Source organism: Eschrichtius robustus, chromosome 6 (assembly GCF_028021215.1).
Source record: "Eschrichtius robustus isolate mEscRob2 chromosome 6, mEscRob2.pri, whole genome shotgun sequence".
Classification (NCBI taxonomy): Eukaryota; Metazoa; Chordata; class Mammalia; order Artiodactyla; family Eschrichtiidae; genus Eschrichtius; species Eschrichtius robustus.
The window spans coordinates 87,747,682-87,773,770 of NC_090829.1; the positions used below are offsets into that span (position 1 = coordinate 87,747,682).

Consider the following 26,089-nt stretch of genomic DNA (forward strand, 5'->3'; position numbering starts at 1 on the left):
ATTGATGTCATTTCTCTGCTCATTGTATCCTCTCATTCCTTTTTTTTTTTTTTCCTCTCATTCCTTTTTAATTTGCTGCTTTAATTTTCCATTATCGTTGAAGAAAAAGATAAGTTCTTGTTAGCAATTACTTCTTCCCTGAAATAATATTAGAAAGTCCATATTTAGTTGAAAAACTTTCTGCCATTTATTTATTTATTTATTTTTATTTTTTTTATTTTTTATTTTTTATTTTTTTTTTGTGCCATTTATTTTTGACTGTTCAGATATCACTTTGCCTCAGTTTCTATTTTTAACTATGTTCTTTTTCAATGAGATACTACATAGCTCATTCAAAATGTGTGGAGGAAGTTGAATGGGAAGAATTTGGCACAAAAATGTGAACACAGCTCTGAAGTCAGTGGCAACAATAAAAGGCAGGAGGGAGCTCTATATAAGATTTCAGCAAAATCAGGGGTTTATATCCCAAATACTTGTTATTAAGCTAAGCAAGCAAGAATCCTCTTCTGAATTGATGTTACTTCTTTACAGACATTTGTATCTCAGTGATAAGTGAAATTAACCATAATAATCTACCCAATAGATTGAGGGGACACACATATACTATTCAATTGCCATAATTCAATCTCATGATCTGGGGAAACTTACCAGGGGAAAAAAGCTGATTAACTTCAGTTTTAAGAGATACATGTAACAGAAATACTTACTTCTATTCTTTCCTGAAACTCCATTAAAGTAACAGTAACAAAAATAAAATGATTAAATGAAAAATAACAAGTAGACAGAAGAGAGACCTTCATTAGCAAGAAGTTTAAACAAACTTATGAAAGGCGTAAAATGGTTAGAAGAATGGCCTATGAAGGTGCAGGATGAAAGAAGCTGCAGGTTCATTTATGTACAAAGCAGACTATTCCTGCAGAGAGAGCCCTGCAGAACCTGGAGAGGCTCAGGATTCAGACAACAAAGGAAGGAATATTCTGAATCACAGAATAAAAGAGTCAAAAGCATCCACTTCCATGGACCTAGAGACTGTCATACAGAGTGAAGTAGGTCAGAAAGAGAAAAACAAATATCTTACATTAATATATATATGTGGAATCTAGAAAAATGGTACAGATGAACTGGTTTGCAAGGCAGAAATAGAGACACAGATGTAGAGAACAAACATATGGACACCAAGGGGGTGGGAAGCAGGGAGGGGGGCAGGTAGTGGTGGTGGGATGAATTGGGAGATTGGGATTGACAAATATACATTAATACATATAAAATAGGTAACTAATAAGAACCTGCTGTATTAAAAAAACGAATAAATAAAATAAAATTCAATAAATAAATAAATAAGCATCCACTTCCGTAACCCAAAGCACAACTTTGGACAGCCAAGTGCTTTTGCCAACCACTCAGGCAAAAAACATGAGGTGGTAGTTCAAGTAATTTGTTAAACATATGAAATAACCAGGGTAGAGGGGGTCAGAGCACCACAGTAAAGGCCTCTGCCTTCTGCCTTTTAGACTCTCCTGGCTAATGGCTACCTACTCTCTACAAAAAAGTTTGTCTCTTCACAAGATGCAATAAACCAAATAAGGATTCTTTAAACTCTCAGTGAAGGCTCACTAGACTTTGAAGAAGCCTGTAATCAAAGTGAAAAATACTGAGTAAAAGAAATATAAAATTAAAATGATGGTAGTGGAGATGAGCCAGGGACTGGTGAAGATAATTAAAGATAATTATAGCACCTCTAAATTATTATTCCTAGATAGATTTGAGAAGATATTATTTCCTTAAAATAAGAAGATAAGTGTATGAATTAAAGCAATTTTAATTTGTAAAATTAATTTTAAATTGCAAAAGTAATTCAAAATTATAAACCTGATTATCAAAAGAAGGAAACATTTAATGAAAGAGTTTGAAGACAAATTTTAGAAACTCAGATAGTCTGAAAAAAAGAAAAAGAAATGTGAATATTAAAGAAAAAATAAAATAAAATCCAATCTAAATATTTTAGTGACCACTTAATCAAAGTTTATCAAAAGAGAATGTTAGATGAACAAAGGGAAAAGTCTCAAAGAAATGAGAAGATAGTCAGAGTTGAAGGATTTGCGTCTCTAGATTGAATGAACTCACCAAATGCCCATCACATTAAAGGATTAAAAAGAAGACAACTAAAAATAGCACTAGGAAGTTTCAAAACTCTAATAATAAAGAGAAGATACTATGTTACCAATGAGAAGTAATATTTACTATTACAATTATCTGATTGACATTTGGCTTCTTATCAATAATAATAGATGGTCAGGGTAATGGAGAAATACTCTAGAAGTTCTGAGGGCAGAAGGATGATTAAACTAAAGTTGTATAACAAGCAAGCTATCAATCACATGTGAAAGCATTCTAAGACCATAGGATAGATCCTGTGGCCTGGTAGAATGACCACCAGAGTCAGCAGAGAAATTGCTAGTTTCCCTATAGCACTGAGTTTTGAACTCTACTTGAACCAGGTTGTGTAGCCTGGAGAGACTGAAAATGACAGAAGAGGGTAGTTTTTGGTGGTCTGAGTGTATTATGTTTTACAACCATCTCATTTGGTGCTAGCCTTTATTTTGTGCTTTATTTAGATTAGCCCAGAGGTTAATTCAGAGATTGATGAGATTTCCTAAATGAGGTTATGTTTAGCCCATCTGGACTGCTTACTAGACTACTCATTCCCATACTCCTGTAGCTGGCTATGTACAAAAACTGTTATATTTCCAAAAGATGTGATGTCTCCTTCACTCATTCAAAATTTATGATTCAACATCACTGAAGGCTAGTGATGCTTTTTGTTTCTTGGATGAATGTGACAAATTATGGAGATACTTTAATCTTCTCATCGTTTTCCTGAGTTTATAAAAACCAAAAGTATAGATTATGTTAAAGATATCTTAATAAAATAGGATAAGTGGGCTGACTAACGTGACTTACTTAATGTTCTCACCAACTCTGAACATAGCAATTTTATGAAAGCTGTCAAAATATAAGACTGGGAATTAAGATACCCTAAGTTCTACTGCAAGCTGTCCCATCAAATAAGATTCTGGAAAAGTCATTAGATTGTACTTTCGGCAAAAGATATGCAGAGGTACTATAGTCTTGTTTCTAAAATGATCTGTAAGTAATGACTTGCCTTCTCAATGTGTATTTTGGTGAAAGAAAATATTTCACTCTCATTATAAAGTCTAGGATTTGAAGTATTACTATCTGAATAATAAGCACCTACAGTAGATATCTTCTGCAGGAAGAGATGGAAACTCCAGTTGGCATGTAAGCCAAGAGCTCTTCTCTAGTTCTATAAAAAGTATTTAAGGCTATGTAATGAGGGCAAGAAACTGTGCTTTCTTGAATTTCTGAAAACTGGGTCAAAGCACATTAATTACTGAACACGGTGACAAGAGCCCTGTCGACAAGGAGGCTATGGAAATGCAGTTACAAAAGATGAAAAGATGGGACTTCCCTGGTGGTGCAGTGGTTAAGAATCTGCCTGCCAATGCAGAGGATACGGGTTCGAGCCCTGGTCCAGAAGATCTCACATGCTGTGGAGCAACTAAGCCTGGGCACCACAACTACTGAGCCTGCGCTCTAGAGCCTGCAAGCCACAACTACTGAGCCCGCATGCTACAACCACTGAAGTCCGCATACTTAGAGCCCGTGCTCTGCAACAAGAGAAGCCACCGCAACAAGAAGCCTGGGCACCGCAACAAAGAGTAGCCCCTGCTTGCTGCAACTAGAGAAAGCCCACGCACAGCGACAAAGACCCAATGCAGCCAATAAATAAATAAATAAATAAAAAAGATGAAAAGATAATAGCCAGTATAAAATTGGATAGTAAGAGAAGGTTTCAAGGATATATGTTATAATCTCCAAGTCAACCTCTTAAAGAGGGTATAGGAATGCATAATTAACAAACTATAGAGGAGGGAAATGAAATAAAAACAAATAATCTAAAAGAATTGAGGAAGAGAGAGAAAGAGACATAAAACTGGTCAGATAATAAACAAATAATAAAGTGGTAGATTAAAACCGAAATACCTCAGTATATATACCGAATATATAGAGATTAAAAGTTCTAGTTTTAAAAGATTTTCAGGTGGAATATGAAAACAATTATTTAAATTATATAGAAAATTATATTATTTAAATATACAAATATATTTAAATTATTATTTACATTCTTTAGGAAAATTAGACTGCTTAATTATGGTTCTGAAACAGAAGATACAGTTGACAAAGCTTGAATGGAAGGTGGGCAAAAAGAGAAGTGGGTAGCTAAGAAAGACTTTCCATGGTAAATGAAGCAAAACACAGGTTTAATCATGCTGTTGAAGGTTGCAGAGGTAAGTAGTAAAAGAACTGTACTGTGAGGAAAGGGACTATATTGGGAGGAACAAAAGTTGAAGGAGCCTAATCTTCATAGACTGTGGCAGAAATTCAGTGGAAAACATGTAAGGGAGATCAATTCAAAATTTGCCATGTAAGAACAGTTACCCCTGGAAGCAGGGCTGGAGTAGATCATAGCTTCATTATTTGATTCTTTTAACTGTGTGTGTGTATGACCCTGATTTAGATTTTAAAAAATTGATGACTATGCAAACACTTCTGGTAGTGAATTTTAATGATAAATAGTCCCCCTTGTTTTGATTATTACTTTTACTTACATTCTTGTTTGACTGACAGAAGAATGATCTTCTCTTCATTCCTTAGAGGATGATCCATGTGCACAATCAGGTGTTGGAGTCTTAGGGACGTCACAGTCTCCAAGGAGACGTTATACATTTCAGTGATAGTAACTGTGCCATTGGGGTTCAGAGCAAGGGATTCCTCTGGTGGATTAATTAAGACTTGTAATGCGAAAAGACATATTTGAGGAGCAGGTTTTCCCACAGCCGAGTAAGTAAATCTAAGAAAATCTTCAGAGTCAAGATTGGACTGGAGTTCAGTTCTTAATTCAGATACAGCTGAGGCAAAATAAAAATAAAAATAAAAAGAGAGAGAGAGAGAGAAACAAAATTAAATTTAAAAATATGTCCCCCTAGATTCCTATGGTGTTAAAGATGGACTTTCCAAAACTTTTATATGAAACCAAAATGTTGAAAACATGTCCGTCTCAAACACCTCTCCTCACATATTACAAAACCTCCTAATTCCATCTCCTATACTCACTATCCTCCAATTTGAGAGGAACAATTTGTATCTCCACTTCCGTTCAAACTTAAAATTACATTAAATAAACTCATAATACTTTAAATTTATAGAAACATAATGAGGGAACTCTATGACACTATCACTACCCCTTCAACGTTTTGTTAATTTGAAGACTGGGAAATTCTTATTCTCTTAGCATCGTCTTTCTTCTTTCTTCTTCTCTACTGTCTCTTTTTCTTTTCCTCTCTTTTCCCAATGAAAACCCTGATGCCACTCATGAGATTTATCCAATGGATTGAAGCCAGTGCAGTGTAGTACAAAAAAGTTAGATGAGAGGGCAGAAGACCTTAATGCTATGCCTGGTCTTGCACTGTGTAAAAAAAGGGAAATTATGTGACCATCATTGACTTCTGTTTTTTTTTTTTCTTCTATATAATAAAAGACTTCGGCTGAATGACCTCTATTATAGTCTTTCCTTCTCTAAAATTCTTTCTCTGGATCTTAACCTTCAAAGACCACATCCCCATGATTTTGACTCCACATAAAAATTTATATACTTATAATGTTAAGGCATATTTGTCCTCCGTGGCTTCCGTGTGGGAACACATTAAATAAATATTTGTAGCAGGCTTCGACTTCAAATGTCACCTCTCGGATAGTTATGAATGAGGAATTGGGTTCGATGGCCTCACAGTGTAGCCGATCTATGTATGGTGGAAGAGTCTTTTCTCCATATTTACTGCTATACGTGCCAATATTTTGTGGCAAATAATCTTGGATCTTCTGCCAGGTAATTTGAACAACGTCTGCTGGAGTTGTTAAATTGCAGAAAATCGTCACGTTTTCTCCCAATATAGCTGGCTCATTATTTTTGTGCTTTATCCTATGTCGATTATCTGAAAATAAAACCCAGTATGAATTAAGAGAAATGTACTTCATACTAACCTAGACTTACCCCTATCATAGCACTTATCTCTCTGTTTTATAATTATCTTTTTATTCTCTCTCTTCCCCCATTAGAAAATGAACTCTCCTATCTTCTTCACCACTGATAGTTCCTAGAAATGTTTTTGTTGTATAATACCTAATTAATAAATATTTATCAAGTCCAAAAGTTGCAACATAAATTAACCAACATAAAATGAGTAATTTTATTATGAGTAATCATAATTTTGATGACTTTCTGGAGGCTGAGTGTGACCTAAATCGAGGGTGATAAACTCCTCAGGGCCCCAGGCTTAGGGAGGACCCCACGTTCCATAGGTTTCACCAGCAGGAATTCCACCAGGTTCTCATGGTGAAGAGCCAAAAAAATCACCTCATATCTTTGGCAAGGGGAGGGGAAAGTTGCCATTTTGAAATAAGCCCAGTGCATTTTCCATAAAAAGACCTACTGTCCAGGGTAAAAGACCTTACCAGGGCCTTAGCTCACATGGGTGGAAGGACAATGACCTAATTTCAGTTTCCTTTAGCTTTCCTGACTGATCTAAGTGGGAGGAAGGAGGAGACAAATAGGTTAAAAAACTTGTGAAGATCACCGCCAAGGGACACAGGCCTACTAAAAGAGTGAGGTTTAGCCATAAGATATTTTAAAACTTCCCCTCCCTCTCTCTTTACCTCCACATCAACAAGGCTAAAATATGAGAGTGGATTAGAGCTGAAATGGCTACAAGGCTCAGACTCCAATAAATAAGGAGTTCTTAGGGAAATTAAAAAACAACAGGGGGAAAAAACAAGGAAACTACAAGACTTTGAAGCCCTTGAAACCTAGACCTACAGTAAACAGTAAATACAATCCCAACTTCTAGCCAGATTACCGTAAAACCCACACTAACTCTCCATTTACCTTAGTTCCTATTATTTGATGTATCACATCTGGATTTGAACAAAAAATTACAAAGCATACTAAAAAAAAAAGCAGTCTGAAGAGACAAAGCAAGCATCTAAACCAGATTCAAACATAGGACTATAAAGTAAAAATTGTTGCCTGCCATCCCAGTTCTACAAGGATCAAGCCATTAGCCACTGCAGTCACCCACTGACAGTGAACCTGAGGGGAATTCAGGATGGAGAAAACAGGAAGCATTCTTTGCTTTGGATATACCAGCCCCTAGATAGTTAAGGTAAATATCTAAGGAAAAATTTCAATGACCCCAGATTCTTGCATCTTCCCATTCATAGAAAAGTACTGAAATCATTAACCTGAGATGTCTGTCCTTGTGATTAGCAGTGATATTTTTATGCCTGACTGCATGTTTTCCCCAGCAAAAAAGTTTATATATATATATATATATATATATATATATATATATATATATTCCTATCTCTTCCCTTACCTCTTTAGAGCAGTTTCTCAGAGCAATCTGAGAGGCTGTCTCCTGGGCTATAGTCCCTCAATAATGTCTTCCAAGAAAATTTAACTCACAGCTTTTATGTTGTGTGTTTCTCTTTCAGTTGACAGTTTAGAATTTGAAATTACCAGACAGGAAGTTGAAAATAACTATGATTAATATATTAAGAACTCTGGTGGAAAAGTTGAAACATGCAAGAACATGTGGATAATGTAAGCAGAGATATGGAAACTCTAAAAAGAATAAAAAGAAAATGCTAAAGACACTGCAAGAACAGAAAACTATAGACCAATATCTCTTATGAACATAGATGGAAAAATCCTACAGAAAATAGCAAATTGAATCCAAAAGTGTGTGAGAGGAATTATGCCCCACAAACAAGTGGGATTTATCCCAGGTATGCAAAGCTGGTTCAACATTTGAAAATCAATTAATGTAATCCATCACACCAACAGACTATAAAAGAAAAGTCACATGGAATCATATCAATAGATACAGAAAAAACATTTAATAAAATCCAACACCAATTCATGATAAAACTCTCAGGAAACTAGGAATAGAGGGAAACTTTCTCCACCTGACAAAGAATATCTACAAAAAGCTTACAGCTAGTATCATATTTTAATAGTGACAAACTTGAAGCTTTCTCCCTAAGATCAGGTACAATACAAAGATGTCCCCTCTTGCCACTCTTTTTCAACATCATATTGAAAATTCTCCCTATTGCAATAAAGCAAGAAAAAGAAATAAAAGATATACGGATTTGAAAGAAAGACATAAAACTATCTTTTTTCTCAGGTGGTATGATTGTGTATGTAGAAAATTAGAAAGAATCAACTAAAGAAATTCTTGGAACTAATAAGAGATTATAAGAAGGTTGTAGAATTGCAAGGTTAATACACAAAAGTCAATCACTTTCCTGTATATCAGCAAAGAACAAGTGGAATTTGAAATTAAAAACACAATACCATTTACATTAGCAGCCCCAGAATGAAATACTTAGATATAAATCTAATGAAATATGTACAAGATCTATATGAGTGAAACTACAAAACTTTGATGAATGAAATCAAAGAACAAAATAAATGAGAGATATTCCATATTCATGGACAGGAAGACACAGTATTGTTAAGATATGAGTTCTTCCCAACTTGATCTGTCAATTAAATGCAATTCCAATCAAGATTCCAGCAAGTTATTTTATGGATATTGACAAACTGATTCTAAAGTTTATATGGAGAGGTAAAAGACCCAGAATAACGCACTACTGAAAGAGAAGAAAAAAGTTGGGGAAATGACACTACCCGACTTCAAGACATACTATAAAATTGCAGTAATCAGTACAGTGTGGTATTGGCCAAAGAATAGAAAATAGATCAATGGAACAGAATAGAAAGTCCAGATATGGACCCACACAAATATAGTCAGCTGATTTTTGACCAAGTCACAAAGGCAATTCAATGGAGAAAGAACAGTCTTTTAAACAAATGATGTTGCTGTGACAATTGGATGTCTGATTACTTTCCTAGGGATGCCATAACAAACTATTACACACTTGGTGGCTTAGACCAATAGAAATTTATTTTTCCACAGATCTAGAAGTTAGAAGTCCTAAATCAAGGTGTCAGTAGTGTTGCCTGTTTCTCTCCAAGCCTCTGGTGGTTTCCAATAAACCTTGGCATTCCTTGATTTATAGATGCTTCGCTGTAGTATCTGCCTCTATCTTCATATGCTGTTCTTCTCTGTCTCTGTGTGTCCTATCCTCTTCTTATAAGGACACCAGTCATTGGATTTAGGGCCCACCCTAACCCAGGATGATTTCATCCTGAGATCCTTACCTTAATTTCATCTGCAAAGACCCTATTTCTAAATAAGATCACATTCTGAGGTTCCAGGTAGACATAAATTTGGGAGCAAGGGGGACGTTATTCAAACTGTCACAACATTCATATGCTAAAAAAAAATTAATATAGGCATCTAACTAACTTTCACAAAAATTAACTCAAAATGGATTTATAGATCAATTAAAACATGGAAAACTATAAAACTTCTAGAAAAAAACATAGGAGGAAATCTAGGTAACCTTGGGCGTGGTGATGAGTTATTAGATACAATACCAAAAGTATGATACATGAATGTAAAAAAAAATTTGATGAGTTGGACGTCATTAAAATTAAGAACTTTTGTTCTATGAAAGACAATGTTAAGAGAATATAAAGATAAGACAGATTGGAAGAAAGTATTTGTAAAATACGTACGTCATATAGGACTTTTTCTTAGTCCTTTCAGGCTGCTATAACAAAATACCACAGACTGAGTGGTTTATAAACAACAGAAATTTATCTCTCACAGTTCTGGAGGTTGGAAGTCCAAGATTAGGGTGCCAGCATGATTGGGTAAGAGCCCTCTTATGGTTTGTTGACTTCTCATTGTATCCTCACATGGTGACAGGGACTAAATTCTCTGTGGATCTTTCATACGGGCACTAATCCCATTCATCAGGGCTCTACCCTCATGACATAAACACCTCCCAAAGGCCCCACCTACTAATACCATAACCTTTGGGGGTTAGGATTTCAATATATGAATTTGCAGAGGGAGACATGAATATTTAGACTATAGCAGATTTGTATCCAAAATATACAAAAAACAATAAGAAAACAAACTTAATTAAAAATTAGGCAAAAGTCTGAACAGAAACCTCACCAAAGAAGATATATAAGTGGCAAATAGGCACATGAAAAAATGCACAAAATCTCTTGTAATATGGAAATTGAAAATTGAAACAATAATGAGATTCTACTACAGACTTATTGGAGTGGTTAAAAAAAATTAAAATACTAAGTGCTGGTGAGAATGTGGCCAAAAACAGGAACTCTCATTCACTGCTGATGGGAATGCAAAATGGTATAGCTTCTCTGCATGGTATTTTGACAGTTTCTTACAAAACTAAACATATGCTTACCATATGATCAAGCAACTGTGTTCCTAGGTATTTACCCAACTTATTATAAAACTTACATCCACACAAAAATCTGCATGAAAATGTTTATAGCCTCCTTATCCATAATCACAAAAAACTGAAAGCAACAAAGATGACTTCAATAGGTAAATGAGTACACAAATGACATTTATACAACAGAATGTTTTTCAGCCATAAAAAGAAATGAGCTACCAGGTCACAAAAAGATGTGGAGAAACCTTAAATGCATATTGCTAAGTGAAAGTAACCAGTCTAAAAAGGCTACATACTGTATGATTCCAATTATATGCCATTCTGGAAAAGGTAAAACTGCAGACACAGTAAAAAATATCAGTGGTGGCCAGGGGTTCAGAGGTAGGGGGTAGGGTTGAATGGGTGAGGCACAGGAGAGTTTTAGGGTAATGAAACTATTCTGTGTGATACCATAGTGGTCAATAAGTGACATTATGCAGTTGTCAAGATGTATTGAGCTTTACAGCAAATGAACCTTAATGTATACAATTAAAAAAATAATTTAGAAAATTGAGGATCCCAAGGAGTGAAGATTGTAACCTGAAAATCTAACTTTATTGCAAATGTACCTTATGTAAACATAAGTTGATAGTAGATATACTTAACATGATATAATTAAAATGACATTTTACTTCTGTGGCCTTCCTCCCCAAAATTCACAACCCCAGTCTAATCATGAGAAAAACATCAGACAAATTTCGATAGAGGGTAATTCTACAAAATACTTGACCAGTACCCTGCAAGACAGTCAACATCATCAGAAACAAGGAAATTCTGAGAAACTGTCACAGTCAAGAGAAGCCTAAGGAAACACAACAAAGAAAAGTAATGTGGTATCCTGGATGGGATCCTTAAGCAGAAAGACTTTAGATAAAAACTAGGGAAATCTGAATGAACTGTGGACTTTATTTATGAACAATGTATCAATTTGATTTACTAATTATTACAAATGTATCATAAGAATGCAAGATGTTAATAACAGGGAAAACTGGGTAAGGGACATACTCTGTACTATCTCCTCAACTTTTCTGTAAGCCTAAAATTGTTCTAAAAAATAAAATATTTTAAAGAAATCAATTAAAGTTTTATATATATATATATATATATATATATACACACACACACACACATATGTGTATACATGTATATCTCCAATAATTAAATGGAAAAGAAAAACTCGAAAGTATGATTTACAATACCCTCCCCAAATAAAAAGAAAAAAATTCATAGGAATAAATCAGTTGAAAGATATATAAGACTTCGCCACTAAAATCTACAAAACATTTGAAAAATTAAAGTGGAAAGATAGATTAGATTATAAATAGGAAAAAGCATAAAGATGTCAATTCTTTCCAAACTACTTCTTAGATTTAATACAAATTTGATAAAACTTAAAGCAGTTTTTTAAAAATTTTAATTCCTGAAATTGGCAAGCTGTTTCTAAAAAAGCCAAAGCCATAAACTGAAGACTTGCTATCCAGACATAAAACTAAAGTAATACAATGTGATATTGATTCAAGGAAAAGCAAATGGATGAAAATGATGAAATAGAGAATCAGAAACTGACTCACACATATCAAGTTATCTGATATTTATGACAAATGGAACAGACAGTACATAGGATTGGGAAAAAGATGATCTTTCCAATAAATGATGAAGTGTAAATTGGATAACTATTTGGAAAAATTATATATGGACCCCCATCTAAGACCACAGACAAAAATCTATTTCAAATGCATTAAATATATGTGAAAGATAAAACACAGCTTTAAAAATAAAGTATTATAGAACGTCTATTTGGCTGGAGTAGCCAACAATTTTTTAGATAGGACACACATCAACCATTATTTGATGCCTTATTCCTCTCTTAGGAATATTAAATGATAAAGAATCTGAAGTGAAAACTGACCTTTTTAAAGTTTAATAACTTTAGTCCAGCAAAAGATACATTTTCAGAAGTAAAAAGGCAACCCACACAGTGAGGGAAGATTTTGCTATATATAAAACAAAGGGCTTGTATTCTAATGTGTTTATAATTCTACAAATCAATAAGACAAAGTCAAGCAACTCAATAGAAAATTGAGGGACTTCCATGGCAGTCCAGTGGTTAAGACTCCATGCTCTTACTGCAGGGAGCACGTATTCAATCCCTGGTCAGGGAACTAAGGTCCTGCATGCTGCACGGTGCAGCCAAAAAAAAAAGGTTGAGCAAAATATTTGAGTATGCTCATCACAAGAGAGAATGTATAAATGGCCAATAAATATTAAAGATGCTCAACTTCTTTAGTCACCAAGGAAATGCAAATTAAAACCTGAATTACACATGCACCAGAATAACTAACATGAAAGTTAGACAATACCAAGTTTGGTGAGAGGGAGTTAATGACAGATAAAATGAATCTATGTTTTAAGAAGTTAAGATGGTGGTACTCTTAGGAGAGGACAGTAAAAGAAAGGGGGCATAAATAAGACCTTGGGATGCTGTTAATGTTCTGTTCTTGATTTGTGCTGGATATATTGGTGTTGTCACTATGAAAATTAATCAAACTATATACTTATGTTTATACACTTCATGTATGTCTTTTTTTTTTTTTTTTTTTAAGAAAGGGTTTGGACCTTCATGATTTTTCTTTTTTTTAAATTTATTTATTTATTTATGGCTGTGTTGGGTCTTCGTTTCTGTGCGAGGACTTTCTCCAGTTGCGGCAAGCGGGGGCCACTCTTCATCGCGGTGCGCGGGCCTCTCACTATCGCGGCCTCTCTTGTTGCGGAGCACAGGCTCCAGACGCGCAGGCTCAGTAATTGTGGCTCATGGGCCTAGTTGCTCCGCAGCATGTGGGATCCTCCCAGACCGGGGCTCGAACCCGTGTCCCCTGCATTGGCAGGCAGATTCTCAACCACTGTGCCACCAGGGAAGCCCCCATGTATGTCTGTTTTACTGAAATGCTAAGGTTAAAAAAAAATCTTCGAGAGGCTCCTTCAAGATGGTGGAGGAATAAGACGTGGAGATCACCTTCCTCCCCACAAATACATCAAAACTACACGTACATGTGGATCAACTCCTACAGGACACATACTGAACGCTGGCAGAAGACCTCAGACTTCCCAAAAGACACCCTCAGGTGACCTACACGCAGAGGCAGGGCGAAATCCAAAGCTGAACCACAGGAGATGTGTGAACAAAGAAGAGAATGGGAAATTTCTCCCAGTAGCCTCAGGAGCAGCAGATTAAATCTCGACAATCAACTTGATGTACCCTGCATCCCTGGAATACCTGAATAAACAAGGAGTCATCCCAAAATTGAGGCGGTGGACTTTGGGATCAACTGTAGATTTGTAGGTTTGCTTTCTGCATCTAATTTGTTTCTGGTTTATGTTTATCTTAGTTTAGTATTTAGAGCTTATTATAATTGGTAGATTTGTTTACTGATTTGGTTGCTCTCTTCCTTTTTTTAAATATATATATATATATTTTTCCTTTTTCTCTTTTTGTGAGAGTGTACGTGTATGCTTCTTTGTGTGATTTTGTCTGTATAGTTTTGCTTTTGCCATTTGTCCTAGGGTTCTGACAGTCCATTTACTTTTGTTTTGTTTTTCTTGTATACTTTTTAGCTCTTGTTATCATTGGTGGATTTGTTTTTTCATTCTGTTGCTCTCTTCTTTCTTTCTCTCTTTCTTTTTTAAATTACTTTTACATTTTTTATTTGTAATAATTTTTTTATTTTGATAACTTTTCTTTCTTTCTTTCTTTCTTTCTTTCTTTCTTTCTTTCTTTCTTTCTTTCTTTCTTTTCTTTTTATTTCTCACTTTTCTTATGAGTCATGTGGCTGACAGCATCTTGATGCTCTGGCCAGGTGTCAGGCCTGAGCCTCTGAGGTGGGAGAGCTGAGTTCAGGATATTTGTCGAGCAGAGATCTCCTGGCCCCACGTAATAGCAAATGGCACAAGCTCTCTCAGAGATCTCGTCTCAATGCTAAGACCCATCACCACTCAACGATCAGCAAGCTACAGTGCTGGACACCCTATGCCAAACAACTAGCAAGACAGGAACACAACACCACCCATTAGCAGAGAGGCTGCTTAAAAACAAAATAAGTTCACAGACACCCCAAAACACACAACCACAAAAAGACAAGATCCAGCCTCATCCACCAGAACACAGGCACCAGTCCCCTCCACCAGGAAGACTACACAACACATTGGACCAACCTTACCCACTGGGGACAGACACCAAACACAATGGGAACTATGAACCTGCAGCCTGCAAAAAGGAGACACCAAACACAGTAAGTTAAGCAAAATGAGAAGATAGAGAAATACACAGCAGATAAAGGAGCAAGGTAAAAACCCACCAGACCAAACAAATAAAGAGGAAATAAGCAGTCTACCTGAAAAAGAATTCAGAGTAATGATAGTAAAGATGATCCAAAATCTTGGAAATAGAAGAATTAAAAAGCAAACAAACAATGATGAACAACACAATAAATGAAATTAAAAATTCTCTAGAATGAATCAATAGCAGAATAACCGAGGTGGAAGAACGGATAACAGACCTGGAAGATAAGATAGTGGAAATAACTACTGCAGAGCAGAATAAAGAAAAAAGAATGAAAAGAATTGAGGACAATCTCAGAGACCTCTGGGACAACATTAAAAACACCAACATTCGAATTATAGGGGTCCCAGAAGAAGAAGAGAAAAAGAAAGGGACTGAGAAAATATTTGAAGAGATTATAGGTGAAAACTTCCCCAATATGGGAAATAGTCAGTCAAGTCCAGAAAGTGCAGAGAGTCCCATACAGGATAAATCCAAGGAGAAACACGCCAAGACACATACTAATCAAACTATCAAAAATTAAATACAAAGAAAAAATATTAAAGGCAGCAAGGGAAAAGCAACAATTAACATACAATGGAAGCCCCATAAGGTTTAGAGCTGATCTTTCAGCAGAAACGCTGCAAGCCAGAAGGGAGTGTCAGGACATATTTAAAGTGATGAAAGGGAAAAACCTACAACCAAGATTAATCTACCCAGCAAGGATCTCATTCAGATTCGATAGAGAAATTAAAACCATTACAGACAAGCAAAAGCTAAGAGAATTCAGCACTACCAAACCAGCTTTACAACAAATGCTGAAGGAACTTCTCTAGGCAGGAAAGAAAAGAGAAAGAAAAGACCTACAATAACAAACCCAAAACAATTAAGAAAAGTGTAATAGGATCATACATATCGATAACTACCTTAAATGTAAATGGATTAAATGCTACAACCAAAAGACACAGACTGGCTGAATGGATACAAAAAAGCAAGACCCATATATATGCTGTCTACAAGAGACCTACTTCAAACCTAGGGACACATACAGACTGAAAATGAGGGGATGGAAAAAGATATTCCATGCAAATGGAAATCAAAAGAAAGCTGGAGTAGCAATTCTCATATCACACAAAATAGACTTTATTTAAAGACTATTTCAAGAGACAAAGAAGGACACTGCATAATGATCAAGGGGTCAATCCAAGAAGAAGATAAAACAATTGTAAATATTTATGCACCCAACACAGGAGCACCTCAATACATAAGGAAAATGCTAACAGCCGTAAAAGGGGAAATCGACAGTAACACATCATAGTAGGGGACTTTAACACCCCACATTCACCAATGGATAGATCATCGAAAATGAAAATAAATAAGGAAACACAAGCTTTAAATTATACATTACACAAGATGGACTTAATTGATATTTATAGGACATTCCATCCAAAAACAGCAGATTACACTTTCTTCTCAAGTGCTCATGTAACATTCTCCAGGATAGATCATATCTTGGGTCACTAATCAAGCTTTGGTAAATTTAAGAAAATTGAAATCGTATCAAGTATCTTTTCCGACCACAATACTATGAGACTAGATATCAATTACAGGAAAAAAAAATGTAAAAAAATAAAAACACACAGAGGCTAAACATTACACGACTAAATAACCAAGAGATCACTGAAGACATCAAAGAGGAAATCAAAAAATACCTAGAAACAAATGACAATGAAAACACGATGACCCAAAACCTATGGGATGCAGCAAAAGCAGTTCTAAGAGGGAAGTTTATAGCAATACAGTCTTACCTCAAGAAACAAGAAACATCTCAAATAAACAACCTGACCTTACACCTAAAGCAATTAGAGAAAGAAAAACAAAACCCCCAAAGTTAGCAGAAGGAGAGAAATCATAAAGATCAGATCAGAAATAAATGAGAAAGAAATGAAGGAAACAATAGCAAAGATCAATAAAACTAAAACCTGGTTCTTTGAGAAGATAAACAAAATGGATAAACCGTTAACCAGACTCATCAAGAAAAATAGGGAGAAGACTCAAAGCAATAGAATTAGAAATGAAAAAGGAGAAGTACCAACTGCCACTTCAGAAATACAAAGGATCATGAGAGATGTCATGTTACTTCAAGCAATTATATGCCAATAAAATGGACAACCTGGAAGAAATGGACAAATTCTTAGAAAAGCACAACCTTCCAAGACAGAACCAGGAAGAAATAGAAAATTTAAACAGACAAATCACAGCACTGAAATTGAAACTGTGATTAAAAATCTTCCAACAAACAAAAGCCCAGGACCAGATGGCTTCACAGGCGAATTCTATAAAACATTTAGAGAAGAGCTAACACTTATCCTTCTCAAACTCTTCCAAAATAAAGCAGAGGGAAGAACACTCCCAAACTCATTCTGCGAGGCCACCATCACCCTGATAACAAAACCAGACAAAGATGTCACAAAAAAAGAAAACTACAGGCTAATATCACTGATGAAAAAGGATACAAAAATCCTTAACAAAATACTAGCAAACAGAATCCAACAACACATTAAAAGGATCATACACCATGATCAAGTGGGGTTTATCCCAGGAATGCAATGATTTTTCAATATATGCAAATCAATCAACGTGATACACCATATTAACAAATTGAAGGATATAAACCATATGATCATCTCAATAGATGCAGAAAAATCTTCTGACAAAATTCAACACTAATTTATGATAAAAACCCTACAGAAAGTAGGCATACAGGGAACTTACCTCAACATAATAAAGGCCATATATGACAAACCCACAGCCAACATCATTCTCAATGGTGAAAAACTGAAACCATTTCCACTAAGATCAGGAACAAGACAAGGTTGCCCACTCTCACCACTATTATGCAACATAGTTTTGGCAGTTTTAGCCACAGCAGTCAGAGACGAAAAAGATATAAAAGGAATCCAAATAGAAAAGAAGTAAAACTGTCACTGTTTGCAGATGACATGATACTATACATAGAGAATCCTAAAGATGCTACCAGAAAACTACTAGAGCTAATCAATGAATTTGGTAAAGTAGCAGGATACAAAATTAATGCACAGAAATCTCTTGTATTCCTATACACTAGTGATGAAAAATCTGAAACAGAAATTAAGGAAACACTCCCATTTACCATGGCAACAAAAAGAATCAATACCTAGGAATAAACCTACCTAAGGAGACAAAAGATCTGTATGCAGAAAACTATAAGACACTGATGAAAGAAATTAAAGATGATACCAACAGATGGAGAGATATACCATGTTCTTGGATTGGAAGAATCAACATTGTGAAAATGACTATACTACCCAAAGCAATCTACAGATTCAATGCAATCCTTATCAAACTACCAATGGCATTTTTCACAGAACTAGTACCAAAAATTTCACAATTTGTATGGAAATACAAAAGACCCCAAATAGCCAAAGCAATCTTGAGAAAGAAAACTGGAGCTGGAGGAATCAGGCTCCTGGACTTCAGACTATACTACAAAGCTACAATAATCAAGACAGTATGGTACTGGCACAAAAACAGAAATATAGATCAATGGAACAGGATAGAATGCCCAAATATAAACGCACACACATACGGTCACCTTATCTTCGATAAAGGAGGCAAGAATATACAATGGAGAAAAGACAGCCTCTTCAATAAGTGGTGCTGGGAAAACTGGACAGCTACATGTAAAAGAATGAAATGAGAACACTCCCTAACACCATACACAAAAATAAACTCAAAATGGATTAAAGAGCTAAATGTAAGGCCAGACACTATAAAACTCTTAGAGGAAAACATAGGCAGAACACTCCATGACATAAATCACAGCAAGATCCTTTTTGACCCACCTCCTAGAGAAATGGAAATAAAAACAAAAATAAACAAATGAGACCTATTGAAACTTAAAAGCTTTTGCATAGCAAAGGAAGCAAGAAACAAGATGAAAAGACAACCCTCAGAATGGGAGAAAATATTTGCAAATGAAGCCACTGACAAAGAATTAATCTCCAAAATTTATAAGCAGCTCATGCAGCTCAATGTCAAGAAAAACAAACAACCCAATCCAAAATTGGGCAGAAGACCTAAACAGACATTTCTCCAAAGAAGTTATACAGATTGCCAACAAACACATGAAAGTATGCTCAACATCACTAATCATTAGAGAAATGCAAATCAAAGCTACAATGAGGTATCACCACACACCAGTCAGAAGGGCCATCATCAAAAAATCTACAAACAGTAAATGCTGGAGAGGGTGTGGAGAAAAGGGAACCTTCTTGCACTGTTGGTGGGAATGTAAATTGATACAGCCACTATGGAGAACAGCATGGAGGTTCCTTAAAAAACTAAAAAAGAACTACCATACAACCCAGCAAACTACTGGGCATATACCCTGGGAAAACCATAATTCAAAAAGAGTCATGTACCACAGTGTTCATTCCAGCTCTATTTACAATAGCCAGGACATGGAAACAACCTAAGTATGCATAGACAGATGAATGGATAAAGTAGATGTGGCCCATATATACAATGGAATATTACTCAGCCATAAAAAGAAACGAAATTGAGTTATTCGTAGTGAGGTGGATGGACCTAGAGACTGTCATACAGAGTGAAATAAGTCAGAAAGAGAAAAACAAATACTGTACGCTAACACATATATATGAAATCTAAAAAAAAAAAAAAAAGGGTTCTGAAGAACCTAGGGGCAGGACAGGAATAAAGACACAGACGTAGAGAATGGACTTGAGGACACGGAGGGGTGGAAGGGTAAGCTGGGAAGAAGTGAGAGATTGTCATGGACTTATATACACTACCAAATGTAAAATCGATAGCTAGTGGGAAGCAGCCCCATAGCACAGGGAGATCAGCTTGGTGCTTGTGACCACCTAGAGGGGTGGGATACGGAAGGTGGTAAGGAGACACAAGAGGGAGGAGATATGGGGATATGTATATGTATAGCTGTTTCACTTTGTTATAAAGCAGAAACTAACACACCATTGTAAAGCAATTTTACTCCAATAAAGATGTTAAAAAAAAAATCTTCATGTACTTTACTTACCTCATGTTATGCTCTCTGTTTTTCATCCACTTCTCTTGATTTTCATGTTCAAATTATAAGCAAAACTTTTTTCAAATAATTTTCAAAAATTTCTTGGTCTGGAACTATGTGCACAGTATTGTAGAATATTTAAATACATATCACATGTTTGTTGCATACATAGTATTTCATTTGTCAACAAAAGACTGTGATGATGTCCTACCTGGGCTACTTTCAAGAGTGTGGTTTTGTAGGAATCCTTTACCTTCCTAAGCCTCAGGATTTTCATCTGAAAAATGGGCTTAGTGGTACCTGACTCACAGAATGTTGTGAATATGAAAGGAGAACATATAGATGTAATGCTGGTTGTAAATAACCATAGACATTTTAGTTATCATGGGTGATATAGTCCCTGCCCTCAAGGAAAAAGGGAAAAGTACTTAGGGAAGTCAAATGAGCAACACAAAAGAGTTACAAGCTAACGATTACTATTTCCATAACAATTTCTATAACTGGGCTTACCACACTCCTTCATTATTACTTGTTCACATGCGTGTGTCCCTTACTAGATTCTGAGTTACTTGGTGACAGTCTCCTCCATTTTGCATTTTAGATGCAGAAGTAAGTTAAGGAGAAAAAACCTGAACATAATGGTTTCCTGTACCTGTCACACTCTTTTTTTTCCTCAGCATAGGTCACCCCACATACAACTTTTGATTGAACCATCTAGCTAAATTCAAATGATACTTGCCCCATGAAAAAACCCTTAACTAGAAGTTATCATGATTTTTTTTCTCTGCTGTTCCTACAGAACATTAGTTATTGCCTTTAATGTGAACCAAACTGATTTTAGATGGATTTGAGTTAAATATCTTTAATCAAATTATTTTTAAATGACTAGAAAAAAGCAGGACTTGAATACTTATTAAATCTTTGATGTGTTTCAGGTGTACCTCAGTTTGTAATGATAAGCAAACCCACAAAAAACCCCAACAGATATGACAACACAAAAATGAAAACTTTTTAATGACCAAGAAGAGCCTCAAAACAAGTCAAACTTAAAAGGCAAATGGGCTGCGAGGAATACTGCAAAACTAACTAACTTGCAAAGAGTTCATTTGCTTCCAGCAGGTTTCTGGCTCCCCTGTTTGAGCTACTTGGGCTCCCTTCAGAAGCAGTGCTTATTATATTTCTTTCATTCTCTGTTTACTAAGTCACAGCATGTTTCAATATGCTCAACTTAAACTGTTTGCTAGTTGTCAACAACTTGGATAGCTACATGATTAACATGCAGACCCAAACATAATGTCCTCTTCACCTAACCTTATGAAAGTAAAAAGACTACAGCCGGGTATTTATTTGCCATTGATTTCCACCCAAATGCATTCGAGAGAAAAAGTAGAAATTTACCTGATCCTTGTACCCTGAGGGGTAGCATGAGGAGCTGGATAATAGGATGGCATGGAAAGCCCATGAAATTTGATGATAAAATCTTCACTAACATTTGCAGTATTTCATTTTCTAACTGAACTCTGGAACTGAAATGAAGCGTTTACAGCCAAATCTGTTACTCGGTAACCACTTGCTCCGAAAATCCGTAAAACATTGTCTTGATTTTAAACTTCCTGTGTGCCAACCCTATTCAGAATCCTAGGTCTATGCATAAAATTTTACTTCAACCTATCTGCCTGCTGTCCTGTAGCTGTCACATGATTCATACACAGGGCCTCAAAACTTACCTGCTGACTTGCAAGAAAATTTAATTAGCTCTTCTTTGGGTAGTGTTACTAACCTTTCCCAGTTTTTTATGTATGTCATGCATATCAAACTAGTTTACCCACAATGAGATCAGGTGAAAAGACCGCTTTCCACAGAGGTATGCTAAGTGTCTAAAAAATCATTCCTCTCAGGATCTAATCCCTAAAATCCATCTCCCCAAACAGCTGGACTGGGAAAATTAAAAAATAACTTTCCTGTAAAATCATTAAGCAGTTTCAAAGTAAATACTATTTATGTATTAAAATGAAAAAACAAACAAACAAACAAACAGGTCATTTTCACCTTCCTATAAACTCCTCTCTCTATATACAATTTTAAGTAGAGGGAAAGCACTCCTTGCTTGGTGCTTTTGGTTTCTATTTTTCTCCCTTCAGTTCCAACCCAGCCACCTGCTTATTGGTGTTTTATGCACATGAATTCATACCAGCTTCCCCAGAAGGTCTTCCTCCTGCTGGAATCCTGGAAAAGCTGTGTTCATTCTCTACCGGTTCACAGCATACTTTTTTAATGTGATCAATTCATTTGAAAATGAGGATTTTTTTTCCTCCTGCACTTCTGTTATTGCTGGTTAAATGATTAGTGTCTTCTGGACCGTATGTCCTCTCTTACAAGTTATGGTTGGTGATCTTTATCCAGAACCTCCTAGAATTACACTTAATTAGCCAAACAGACCAGGGGTGGGGCATTGAAACCAGGGCTAGGACTTGGAGAAATTAGTGTTCTCAGAGAAGTGCAGTTGGGCTTAGCTTCTCTGGAGTGAGATCATTAACCAGCCTCCAGTTAGTACACACATAGCCATACCCTCACCCCACCCCACGTTAATGTGTGCACATACTGAACACGTTTTGGGCACTAAGCCTTTTCTTTTCTCTTTTTGTCACTCATAAATGCCTCTAAAAATTACCTTCTCCTCTCATAACTTTTTCCTCAGCTCCTGTCTCAGGAAAACAAAAGCCTCTGTTGGCATAGATGGTCCCCACCCTCCCCCCACCTCATATACCAATATCCATCTCTTTCCTATGGCTCTAGGTATTGGAGGTCTTTCTTTCCTGACTTCCCTTAAGACAAAACTTCCTTCTATCTAAATTCCAGCTTCTAAACCCACACTTATAAGTCTACTACCCACCTGAGAGAGGTTGCCTTGGTAATGAGACAGAGAAAACTCAGTTTTCAAAGGGAAATGGAAACTGATGCTGAATAATGGATATATTACCTCTGGTTTGGGGAGCTCTTCCTGAGATAGAGAAAGAACTCATTGTGAGTAAAACATATTAGGATTAAATGCCCAGCAGCCTCTGGGTCAGGGAGAAGCACTGCTGCTACGTTGGGGAACAGGAAGTTCTATTGAGGTGAAAACCCTGCCCCTGATTCTTTTCTTGTGAGTAATAAAGATGTGAACACAAGCATTATAACTTTGAAGAACGACTGGGATCCCAGCAAAGTACTCTAAAGGAAACCGTGTCTAAAAAATTAAAGGAAAGTGTATTAAGAATGATGTGTCACCAAGTATAAAATATCGATGAAGAGATTAAAAGTTATAAAAAGGAATGCACAGAAATTCTGGATTAGAAAAGTGTAACTGAAATGAAAAATTCACTAGAAATGCTCAACGACTGGTTCAAGGAGGCAAAAGTTAGAATCAATAAACTTGGAGATAGATCTAGTCTGAGAAACAGAAAAAAAGACTCAGGAAAAATGAACAGAACCTCAGAGATCTGTAGAACACTATCTGAGCACCACCATGTTTGTAAGGAAAGTCCCAGAAGGAGAAGGCATACAGAAAGGGGATAGAAAGAATATTTTAAAAAATAATGCCTGAGGGCTTCCCTGGTGGCTCAGTGGTTAAGAATCCGCCTGCCAATGCAGGGGACACTGGCTCGAGCCCTGGTCCGGGAAGATCCCACATGCCGCGGAGCAACTAAGCCTGTGCACCACAACTACTGAGCCTGCGCGCCTATAGCCCATGCTCTGCAACAGGAGAAGCCACCGCAATGAGAAGCCCGCGCACTGCAACGGAGAGTAGCCCCCGCTCGCCGCAACTAGAGAAAGCCCGCGCGCAGCAACGAAGACCCAATGCAGCCAAAAATAAATAAATAAAATAAATAAATTTTTTACAATGCCCGAAAACTTTCCAAATTTGATTTAAAAAACATTAGTCTAAATATCCAAGAAGATCAGTAAATTCTATGTAGAATAAATATAAAAAGATCCACACCAAGGCACATCATAATCAAACATAATCAAAGGCAAAGAGAACATTGAAAGTAGCACAAGATTTTCAATAACATTAACAGCTAATTTTTATCAAAAACCTTTGCAAGGCAGAAATAGAGACACAGATGTAGAGAACAAACATATGGACACCAAGGGGGGAAAGCCGGAGGTGGGATGAATTGGGAGATTGGGATTGACATATATACACCAATATGTATAAAATAGATAACTACTGAGAACCTGCTGTTAGAGCACAGGGAACTCTACTTCACTTTGCTGTACAGTAGAAACTAACACAACATTGTAAAACAACGATACCCCAATTAAAATTAAAAAGTGCTAAGAGGAGTGGCCAAGATGGAGGACTATGAAGACCCTGAGCTCACCCTCTCCCATGGGTACACCAAAATTACAGCTATTCACACATAAATTATTGATGAGAAAAAACTGGAAGACTAGCAGAAAATATCTTGCACAACTAAAGATATAAAGAAGGAGCCACAATGAGACGGATAGGACAGGTGGAAATGTGGTACAGTCAAGACCCACACCCCTGGGTGGGTAACCCACAAATGGGAGGATAATTACAATTGCAGAGGTTTTCCCAAAGAAGCAAGGGGTTTGAGACCCAAATTGGGCTCCCCAGCCTAGGGGTACTGCACCAGGAAGATGATTCCTCCAGAACATTTGGCTTTGAAGGCAGGCAGGGCTTGCTTTCAGGAGAGCCAGAGGGCTATAGGAGATAAAGACTCCACTCCCAAAGGGCACACACAGAATCTCACATGCTTCGGGAACCAGGGCAGAAGCAGTCATTTGAAAGACGCCTGGATCAGAGCAACATGCTGATCTTGGAGAGCCTCCTGGAGAGGCAGAAGGCAGCAGGGGCTTGCCCCAGGGACATAGACACTGGTGGCAGCCATTTGGGGAGTTCATTCTGCCATGTGGCCCGGGTGCTGGCAAGACCCATTTTGGAATCCTGCCTCTAGCTTATAAGTGCCAGGACTCAGCCCCATCCCTCAGCCTGTGGCCTGGGACACCTTAGGACAAGCAATGAGCTGAGTGGAGACACAGCTGTACCCACCAGTAGACTTCCTGCCCTAATACCGCAGATCCCACACCTGCCTCAGGGCCTGGCCCTGTCCACCAGAGGACCCTGGACCCAGGGGTCCTCTGGCACTATCCCTGGGACCCACAGGGTCCTGCAGCCAGAGACCCTGGGATCCAGTTCCATCCACCAGTTAGCTGGCAGTAGCCCTAGGGCCAGCCTCACCCACCAGTGGGTAGGCACCAGCCCCAGGACCACGGCAGACCTTCAGTCAGCTACCCTGGGATCTGGAATCACCCACCAGCAGGGCAACACCAGCTCAGATCATGCCAGACCTTGCAGCCAACCATGTCAAAAATCAGCCCCCCTTACCAGCAGGCCTACACAAGCTCTGAGACCTCCAGGGTCCTGTAGCTTGAGACTTGGGAACCTGACTCCACCACAAGTGTGGCAGCTCTAGCCCTGGGATCCTCTAGGCACCAGCCCCACCCAACAGAAGGTAAATACCAGATCTGAGACAACTTGGACACCTCAGCCAGCCACCATGGGATCTACCCCACTCACCAGTGGGCCAACACCAGCTTTGGGACAGCCCAAACCCAACAGCCAGCCATGTCAAAAACCAATCCTACCCACCAGCAAGCCAACACTAGATCTGAGGCTGCCAGCCCCGCATTCACCCACTGCAGCACACATCTCTGCCCACCAGTAGACCAGAACTACACCAGGACCTCCTGAGTCCATGTGGCCAGCAGCCTTGTGACCTGAGCCTGTCTTCCAGTGGCTGGGAGCCTCTTGCAAGGCAAGGCATGGCAACCAACCAAACCAGAGGCCAGAAGGACCCATATAGCCAAAATAGGGAGCACCTCTAGAGCATAGAGCCAAATAAGAATCTAGATTTCAAAATCATTACAAAATTCCTTCCCAAATATTTTATGATGAGAGTGGGAATATGAAATTTGGCTCTATGGTAGTATCACTAAGTAATTTCAATGAAAATATCCTTTTCATATTATGTTTAGAAAAAAGAAATGAGTCTATCATTATTCCAAAAAATTTCCCTAGATAAAGGACTCAGAAGATAAAGTCTATCTTGCCTGTCTTGATCGCATTCTCCTACATGGTTAGAATAGCC

General features: G+C 37.2%; 2 protein-coding genes across 2 annotated transcripts in view; one reads left to right on the plus strand and one right to left on the minus strand.

Moving 5' to 3' along the window:
- Positions 1-18: 18 nt before the first annotated feature.
- On the minus strand, positions 19-21,426 carry LOC137765747 (OX-2 membrane glycoprotein-like). Its single transcript, XM_068545535.1, has 4 exons — positions 21,327-21,426; positions 5,736-6,074; positions 4,692-4,991; positions 19-138 (listed from the first exon to the last, which is right to left on the minus strand). Exons 1-4 carry the CDS (start codon positions 21,418-21,420, stop codon positions 128-130), a joined length of 744 nt encoding a protein of 247 aa, XP_068401636.1. The 5' UTR covers positions 21,421-21,426; the 3' UTR covers positions 19-127.
- Positions 21,427-25,498: 4,072 nt separating this feature from the next.
- The window catches only part of SLC9C1 (solute carrier family 9 member C1), a 113,421-nt gene continuing 112,830 nt past the window's right edge, over positions 25,499-26,089 (plus strand). The window contains exon 1 of the mRNA XM_068545668.1: positions 25,499-25,662. Within this exon, the coding sequence (XP_068401769.1) occupies positions 25,499-25,662 (164 nt within the window). The remainder of the gene's footprint in view (positions 25,663-26,089) is intronic.

Bases quoted from the DNA above. Each gene is read 5' to 3' on its own strand.
- LOC137765747 (XM_068545535.1), bottom strand. From the start codon at position 21,420: ATGTTAGTGAAGATTTTATCATCAAATTTCATGGGCTTTCCATGCCAT. The intron at 6,075-21,326 runs GTAAATTTCTAC...TTTTATTTTCAG, and splicing joins CCTCAGGGTACAAGGATCAG to ATAATCGACATAGGATAAAG. The intron at 4,992-5,735 runs GTATATAAATTT...ATTTTGCCTCAG, and splicing joins AATATGCCTTAACATTATAA to CTGTATCTGAATTAAGAACT.